This window comes from Hippopotamus amphibius, chromosome 15 (assembly GCF_030028045.1).
Source record: "Hippopotamus amphibius kiboko isolate mHipAmp2 chromosome 15, mHipAmp2.hap2, whole genome shotgun sequence".
Taxonomy (NCBI): Eukaryota; Metazoa; Chordata; class Mammalia; order Artiodactyla; family Hippopotamidae; genus Hippopotamus; species Hippopotamus amphibius.
In genome coordinates, this window is record NC_080200.1 from 38684723 (window position 1) to 38694432 (window position 9710).

At 36.6% G+C, this 9710-nt stretch overlaps 1 protein-coding gene across 2 annotated transcripts in view; it reads left to right on the forward strand.

Moving 5' to 3' along the window:
- C9 (complement C9) overlaps positions 1-8495 on the forward strand; it is a 65496-nt gene extending 57001 nt beyond the window's left edge. Inside the window, exons 10-11 of one of the 2 annotated variants that reach the window (XM_057709789.1) lie at positions 469-697; positions 8452-8495. In XM_057709789.1, the coding sequence (XP_057565772.1) occupies positions 469-684 (216 nt within the window). In that variant the 3' untranslated portion in view covers positions 685-697; positions 8452-8495. Of the gene's footprint in view, positions 1-468; positions 698-4072; positions 4964-8451 lie in introns of those variants that run through there. The other variant, XM_057709788.1, reaches the window with a different exon arrangement.
- Positions 8496-9710: the final 1215 nt, after the last annotated feature.

Sequence of the window (9710 nt, forward strand, 5' to 3'; positions counted from 1 at the left end):
ATCCTGCTAAAAGTTTAAATCCCTGACTGTTCATTTTTAAAATACATATACCACTCAAGGGAGGGTGGGGGGGGGAGTCGAGGGAGGGAGGGAATACGGGGATATGTGTATAAAAACAGATGATTGAACTTGGTGTACCCCCCCAAAATAATAAATAAATAAATTAAAAAATAAAATAAAATACATATACCCATCCTTTATAATGCCTATCACAGTTTCCATTTTAAATTGATCTTTATGATTATTTTCATATCAGTCTCCTTACCTCCATAATGGGATCTCCACAATTACAGAGATCATGACTAGTTTTGATCACTGGTATGGTCTTAAAAGCTAACATCCTATCTGGCAATAATAATCATTCAGTGATTATTAATGAATTCATGAATAAACAATTTAGTGAAATATATTGCACAAGCTCTGTCAAGAGAAAAAGACCTAAAATTAAAATGTTTTGCTCTCTTACAGCTCTCTCCAATATATAACCTGATCCCAGTGAAAATAAAAGATGCACACCTAAAGAAACAAAATTTGGAAAGTGCCATTGGCGACTACATCAGTGAATTCAATATAAGAAAATGCCAGCCGTGCCACAATGGAGGGTCTGTGGTTCTGCTGGACGGACAATGTCTGTGCTCCTGCCCAAACAGGTTTGATGGAGTTGCCTGTGAAATCAGAAAATAGAACATCTAGGAGGGTGAGAACAACTTCTTTGATATTATGAAGGGCAAAAATATAGATTTGAGGGTTATTTCACTTGAAAACTAGCTCTTGAATTAATTTGCACTAACCTTCCAGATTAGCCATAAAAACAGAATAAAAATGAAATGAATAGTGGAAATGGACAAACCAGCCTCTATGTGTCATTTAGCACACAGGTTTAACATCTGCCTCTACATCTAAGCAGAACTATCAATAAATAATAAATGTAATGATTGTATTACTTTTTAATTATAAAAAATGTTCATATAAAGAGAAAAGTTTACAGAAATACAACAAACATCCAGGGACTCACCATGTGGATCTATGTGTGTGTACACATATACATAAACACTTCAGAACCCCTTCATAAGAAAAACAATCACAGATACAATAGAGTACTTTGTACCACAAAGTACTCCCCAGCAAAAAAAAAAAAAGCCCAGTTCCGTTCTTCTCTTCCGCACTATTCAGATAGAGTCACTTTCCTTTCTTTTTCTTCCAGTGTTATTGATATGTAACTGACATACAGCACTGTATAAATTTAAGGTATACAGCATAATGATTGGACTGACATGCATCATGAAACAATTACCACGATGTTCAGTGAACATCCATCATCTCATCTATAAATACAAAATTAAAGAAATAGAAAAAAAATATGTTTTCCTTGTGGTAAGGAGTCAGGATTTACTCTATTAACAACTTTCATCTGTAATGTACAGCAGTGGTAATTATATTTACCATGTTGTACATTACATCCCTAGTACTTATTTATCTTATCATTGGAAGTTTTACCTTTTAGACTGCCTTCATCTAATTCCCCCTCCGCCCACCCCCAGCCTCTGGTCACCACAAATCTGATATCTTTTTCTGTGAGTTTGTTTATTTGGCTGGTTTTGAAGTATAATCAAGCTACGATACTGTGTTAGTTCCTGCTACACAACATAATGATTTGATACTTCTGTACCTTTCAAAATGATCACCATGATAAGTCTAGTTACCATCTGTCACCACACAAGATATTATGCGCTTACTGACTATATTCCTTACTCTGTATATTCCATACCTGTGACTGGTATTTTGCACCTCTTAATCTCCCTCACCTATTTCTCTCTCTTTCACCCTCCTTCCCTTATAGTCCTTTTCTTTAAGTTAGAGTGTATCCTTCTGGTCCATATTTTTACTTGTACTAAATATACCTGTACCAATAAAAAAAATTCAAAAGTGTTTTGGATTTTTTAAATTTACATAAATGGTATTTACTGAATTTTAATTTTGCAATTTTAACTTGTTTTTAAGAAAACTGAGATTCTGCACTTTTTACAGCTAATCATCTGAAATCATATTATTTTACTTTTTTCAGGGGGGAATGACTTTAGCTGTGTTTCTAATACTAAGAGGATCTACTTGGTCCTTCATTCTGATAGAATTAATTAGAATCCTAAGAGATCAGTAAGATGTAGCTCAACTGATAAATATCACAAGATTAGCTAGTTAGATAAGTGTCTGATGAAAATCATAGCTTATATTTTTGATTGAAGCAGTTTCCTACAACAAAATGTCTGAAATAATTATGTATTTCCTCAAAGATTCACAGCCTCAAGTGTATCATTCAAACATACTTTCAGCAACTGCTACAAAAACAATTTTTTTACAAAATTTTTAATATTACAGGAATGTCCTTTGCTTTTCTTAGCAAACAGAAACTCAACAATGTGGTAACAATATACATGTTAAAATTTCTCTGAAATTTTAGGATAATTGGTTTACCCTATATACTTACCCTGTCTCTCATCAATCTAAAATGTCAATCCAGTGTTCTGTATTCCAAAAAATATTTGTAGTCTCCAAAAATCCACACTCAGGACCTCTGTTTTCTACTTATTTCTATGTGGAATATTCTGCAGCTTTCTGGATTTCTTCAGCTCTGTCTTCTAATTTTTCAGTTCTTGCTTTCATCTACGTATAGGTTATACCCTTTAATCAATCTATTGAGGATTTTTTTTAAATTATTTTAATTATAAAATAATTATAATTAAATTATAAACAATTATTTGCTGCGCTTTTTTTTTTCAGGTCTATTCTTTTTCTTTTCTGGCCTACTGAATTTTCCCTATTTTTATTTCTATGAACATGTTAAATATGTTTATATAGCAGTTTCTCTCAGATCGATCCAGAGTGTATAGTTTCTGCACTTACTCATTTTCTCGGCGTTTTTTCTTCTTTGAATACTTAATAATTTTTGATCGCAGGCCTAGTTTTCAGTGGAATTTGTTTCCTGTGGGAATCTTGTCTACTCTGGGTAGTGAAGGCATTCCTAAGGTTGTTTGCTGCTGGGAAGACCTTGTTGTTTTCATCACTTTACACCAGTTTTTTATGTAAATTTCTTGTTTTGCGTTCTATATTTTGGATTTATGGATAATGAAAATCAACATCCCTCCTCCTATATATATTACATTCTTCAAAACACTGTTATTTCTAAGTTGACTTTTCGCACCTGACCAATGATGGTCTACGAGTTCCTTGCTGAGACACTGGACCACAGTGAGATCTTTCTTGCTGAGTCTTTCCATCCAGAAAGCTCTTCCAGGCATCCAATTTTCTACAGAATGTTCAGTTCCAGCTTTCCACATAAACTGGGCAGACCCCCATCGAGGGGATTGAAAAACAGGACATCATCTATCTTTTGGCATACTATTTACTTAAGGTGGAAGGCTCTGCAATTTTCTCCTCCTTCAACCAATCCAACCTCCCTCTTCTTATGTGTTTCTACTTCTTCCAGATCATTGGTTCTCAACCTAGTTGCTCACTGTATTTACCTGGTTAGTTTTTTTGAAAAGGGCAAAAACAGAAACATAAAACAGATATCCATCCCAAGTCAATTAAATCAGAACCTTTGTGGTAAATCCTGCCTGGCCATGGTTCTTTTTTTCTTTTTTCTCTCTTTCTCTCTCTCTCTCTCTCCCTTCCTTTCTTTATTTCTTTTTTCTTTCTTCTTTTGAATCCTCTGGATATTCTAATCTAGAACCAAGGTTAAAAACCTCTTTTCTGGACCCAGGCCAATTACCACCTCTGATGAAATCTCCTCCATTATCTCCAGGCATCAGTTCTCTATCTACGCTCCCTGAGCACTTTCCCCCTTGCTCTACCAGCACTAATCACATCTACTCTCCCGACACAAGATGAACATCCCCTCTAGTTTGGAAATGTGTCTTATATCTTAAACCTCACTCTCTTCTTAGCACCCAGACAGTGTCTGGCACATCATGGTACAACAGGATAAAAGGATGAATAAATGGGTGGGCGGATTGACCCAAAGTTGAAGTTCTATTAATCATTAAGATTTGATAATCCTTTGGTTTTTGTCTAGGATTGCCAGACCAAAAAAAAGTAAAAAAAGAAAAAAATAGAGCTGTTGGTTTCCCTGGGATTGAATGGAAAGAAAAACACCAGGATCTTCCAGAGACAGTTCTTGCTGCCAAATGAAAATCAACATGCTTCATGAAAATCCTACCAACCTCTGAAGTCTCCTCTCTCTTAGATGCACAATGCTCCCTTTCCTCCTTAAACTCCTATGATGTTTCCATTTTCTATTCCCTAATGAGGGGAGTCAGCAGTGAAATATGCCAGGACTGCTTCTCCCACAGCCAATGCCAATCTCTTGCTAGCAAAACAAAACTAAATTAAAAAGAGAATGTTGGTTAAAAAGAATTTAAAGTAATTGCCAAAGTTCTTTGTATGATGAATATGTTCTGCCAGTTCCATTACAAGTCTGTAGGGTGCAATTTCGCTCTTGTTTACATTCTAGCATCTCGGTCGGTCATTCGTGGATATGTGCATGCATTCATTCTGTAGATACTTGCTGAACACTTACCACAAGCACTGAACTCTGCTTTTTAAGTCTTAGCTCTCTGATTTAACTCTACATCTCCAAAAGGAAAAGTGTATTGTATTTGTAACCAAAAATCATTAGGTTGAATTGTGAAATTGTCTGTATTCAGTCATATTTTACCAAAAACAAAATTCCAAACCCAGTGATTTCATATGGTCCAGCTTAATATCTAGCCTTACGAGTTGTGTAAGGTAAGTCTGCCTACATAAGAAGCTAATTAAAGGAGCTGGTTGCACAATTTTTTCATTAGATAGCATGCTGCTTAAGACCTGGGGGCTTTTGTAAAGGTCTGAGAACCCTAAAAGAAGAAGAAGGAGAAAAGAAAGGTTCAAAGTACAAGGGGAGAAAGGCAAAATCAAGATTAATAAATTTTTAATTAAATATCAACATTATCATGTCAACTTCACTCACTGTTACTCTTTTTATGGATAAACTTTTCACACTTTTATAAATAAATTTGTTAGTTTTCCTCACTTCACAGAAATTCTTGAGAATGTACATGATTCCTGAGAGATCACAATACAAGTAACTTCAAAAGCAAAATTTTAAAAGTAACTTTCAAGGTGTTTTTTTTTTTCTTCCCCAACAAAGAAAAAGGTTGTTGGGTATGAGATATATTTTAATGTTAGGTAGGACACAGAGATGGTACTCTAAAAATAAAAGTGCCAGGCCCTTTAGAGCATAAAATAGCATTGGTGCTCAAGAGAACACCTGTTTCCTGTCCTCAGAAACCTGAGTGAATCAGAAAGAATTAGGTTGTTACATACAAATACTGAACTCTGGTGTGTTCTTAGACAATCCACTGTTGAGAGAGTTTCTGATGTAGAGCATCTGCATCAAGGTAGAGTTACCATAGTAACTACTGAGAATTCCTTGCATCCTTGTGAATTACAAATGTCAAACAAGAAAAGAGCTGAGCCTCGACCAGCCCCCTGAGGGTCAGCTTAATGATTTACCAGAGTCTCTTCCCTAGAAATGGGGGAAACAGTGTAGGTTCACTGCTCACAGTAAGACTCTCCAACTTCCTCCAAAGGTGGCCTGTCTGGTAGAGCATTTCCAGCAGGGTGCACCATTGAGACACCAGAAACTGCCCAAAAGCAATCAGCACAGAGGAAGAATCAACAGAAATTGGAGCAGATGAGGACCTCCCGGAGGCTAAGGCTTACTTGTCTCATCCTGGATTGAGGTTTCCTGAGAAGGGAAATCCTAGCTTGGTCCTCCCAGACTGAGTGCAGTATAACCCGCATATGCCCTCCGAGGGGCACACCACAAATTCAGAGAGCAAGGGATATGTGTAGGAAAGTCTTCTAATCTCAGGCTGTGTACTGAGCTCCAGGCATAATCAAAGGACCTGGGGAAGCTGGATGGGCATTCGCCTTGGACCTAATGGGCAAAAAAATCTTCAGAGAATCACTACAGTTTTATGCTTTTCTTCTTTATACTTAAAACTCAGGTTTCATTCACTGTACTGATGACATTGGTAAACATATGCCTGCTCACTGCCAACGCACACCAGCTTTACACCGTTGTCTCCCCAAGGCCTTTTGAGTGTGTATTTGACGGTAAACACAGCAGAACACTGCATCCAAAAACCCCACAAGAGCAGCTCCTGAGTTAGTGTCCCAATATTTATGAAAAACAACCCAAAATGGTAAATAAAGACTAGGCTTAGCTTACATTTATTTTAAAAGAAAATAAAACTCTCTCTGTCTCTCTCTCTCTTACACATACACACACAAACAGAGATATAAAATAATTCATAGGACAACCATCTATCTTTCTGCCCACCATCCCCCCCCAGCCCCTCCTCCCCCACCTCATGTTCAGTACCCACTACTATACTAAGAGCATTGAAATGGTTCAAGAGAATGGAATGGTGTGGGTTTTTAACCGTAGACAAGTTGCTAAACTCCTAAACCCCAAGCTATGCCTGGGGATAATAATATCTCCTCCCTAGAATTGTTAGGTTGATTCACTGAGATAAAGCATATAATGACCTTGGCATCTAGTAGCAATAAGTGGTAGCTATTGCTATGTCATCCCATAAGGCTACTGATATAAATCTTTCCAAATTTGACTCTAATGCTTGTGACATTAGACAGCCCAGAGGATTAAACCTGAAAATGGAGGATGACCGTATGTGGCAGAGTGGTTTAGTGCTCTCCTCTAAATAATTAGTGGGTTCAGTGATTTTTTTTTAAGAGGAGGTGTTTTTTTGTGTGGCAAAATACACGTTACGTAAAATTTACCATTTGACCATTTTCAAGCACACAGTTTAGTGACTTTAAGTACATTCACACTGCAACCATCACCACGCTCCACCTCCAGAACTTTTTCATCATCCCAATCTGAAACTCTGTACTCATTAAACAATCTCTCTCCATTCCCTACTGCCCAGCTGTGGTAGCCACTGCTCTACTTTCTATCTTATGAATTGACTATTTCAGTTACCTCAGTTAGCTGGACCCATAGAACATTTGTCCTTTGTATCTGATTTATTTCACTTAGTGTCATGTCTTTTGTCTTTTGGATTTTGGGGCTTTTTTTGTTTGTTTGTTTTTGTTTTTTTTATAATAGCCATCCCAATGGGTATGAAGTGGTATCTCATTGTGCGTTTGATGTACACTTCCCTAATTATTAATGATGTCGAGCATCTTTTCATGAGGTTATTGGCTTTAGCATATTTTCTGTAGTATATTTAGTATATTTTCTTCTATATATGTCTTTCTCCAAAGACATTTCTTTGGAGAAATGTCTGTTCAAGTCCTTTGCCTATTTGTTCATCAGGTTTTATGTTGTTGTTTCTGTTAAGTTGTAGGAGTTCTTTATATATTCTAGAAATCAATCCTTCATCAGACACATGATTTGCAAGAAGTTTTTAATATTGAAGTCTAATTCATCTACTTTTCCTTTGTTGCCTGTGCTTTTGATGTCATACTCAAAAAAAGCATTGCATCCAATGTCAGTGCCATGAAGATTTTCCCCTATATTTTCTCCTAAGAGTCTTACAGTTTTATTAGTTCTTATGTTTAGGTCTTTGATCCATTTTGAGTTAATTTTTATATATGGTGTAAGGTAAGGTTGCAACTTCATTTTTTTGTGATGTGACTATCCCAGTATCATTTCGTTTGCTTGTTTGTTTGTTTGGCTGCCCTGGGTAGGTCTTCATTGCTGAGAGCAGGCTTTCTCTAGTTGGGGCAAGCAGGGGCTACTCTGTTGCAGTGCTCAGGCTTCTTATTGAGGTGGCTTCTCTTGTTGCTGAGCACAGGCTTTAGGTTCGCAGGCTTCAATAGTTGCAGCACATGGGCTCAGTAGCTGTGACGCGTGGGCTCTAGAGCACAGGCTCAGTCGTTGTGGCACATGGACTTAGTTGCTCTGTGGCATGTGGGATCTTCCCAGACCAGGGATCAAACCCATGTCCCCTGCATTGGCAGGCAGATTCTTCACCACTGAGCCACCAGGGAAGTCCCTCCCAGTATCATTTGTTGATCAGTGATTTTTTTTTAACCATATACTAGCCTACTAAAGTCAATCTACCTGGAAAGGACAAGAGACAAGAGGATCAGGATGACATTGAATCATTTCACAAATTGTGTTCTGATACATTTGTTTTCATAGCTACATTATAGATGACCCTAAGTCCTCCATATAGCATTATTAAGTAGTAGTATTTAGTTTCAAAAGGTATTACGGAATTGAAAATAAAAATATTCCTATTCTTCTGACCAAAAAAGAAAATTGTCACTAGGTTACACTCAGGTATGACCAATTTTGTATTGTCATAAATAATTTTGTCATTTAGGAAGGCTTTCAGTCTGATAAATCTTTTTTTTTTTTTTTTTTTTTTTTTTCCACAGCTGCCGCCGCCGCCGCCGCCGCCGCCGCCCTGCAGGGTCAGTCTGATAAATCTTAATGTGAGCAATAGGGTACGAAAAAAGACTAAGGTTGAAAGAAACTAACACAATATTGTAAAGCAAATATATACTCTAATAAAATTTTAAAAAACAGAAAAGAGAGGTTGAGTAATTTTTCAAATGGAAAGAAAGAGAGAATAGGGTGATTCTAAAGAGAAAATAGAAACTCAAGGAAAAAGAGTATAAACTGGAGATGCTTTTAAATTGACTATTTTAAACAAATTTGAAATATATTCTAAGAGTGCAAAAAAAGGTATAAGGCTTCATCAGTCTTTATCCCGTACTGAAGTGGAAATATTTCCATTTTAAAATTAGACTAGGAAAATGATTATATTCACACCTGCAATTAATTGACAGCAGAACAGGATAAGAACTCCAGGAATGGGGGAATGATCCATTGTCCCTTTGTCATCTTCTCTGAGTCTATAAATTCCCAAAACACATCAGTTTATTTTCCAACCTTTCTGGCCTAACCTTTCTATTTGGAAGGAAATTGGGAATAAAGAAAGAATGGGGAAGATCAAAAGAAAAACAGATCTATTTTTCATGCAGGACCTTTTCTTTCTTTTATTCATTAAAGTGCAATTATTGTTAACAAATTTTCCAGAGCAATGATCAAGCCAATGAGGGTGTGTATTTTGAGGATGTCAAATCTTGGAGACCCAGTGAGATAAAAGAATTACAAAACTCAACAGACTGCCACAGAGTTCTAAAGTTCCCCAAATCCCAAGAGAGGGTAAGATACAAATTATACCCCACATATGAAAGTAGTAAGTAAATAAATATATAACAGAATTCTTCTAGAAGCTTTGTTCTTGTCTCTTTGCTTTCCGAATTAATTGGTCTCATTAAAAAAAAAAAAAAAACTCCTTAAGTAAAGTTTAGATTATTTTTCCATTGTCCTCTTTTAACAGGTTTTTTCAGAGTTTAGCAAACATTTGCCTGGGGTTGGGTTTAAATTGTAGAGACAATTTTTCCCTGCCCCTCTTGAGTTTAAATACAATTTACTCGTCTTGTAAGCAGACAAGTAGGGGGTCGCTGGAGAAAAAGAATCAGGCATGGCTTTCTTGACATAACAGAAGCCATTTTCAGCCTAAGCCATTTTGTGCTCCAAGCCTGGCCACAATGTCCTTTAACAGGTCTCAGTAACTAATGATCTTAAGCAAACAAAAGAATGCAGAAATAAACAACTGTTATCAGGC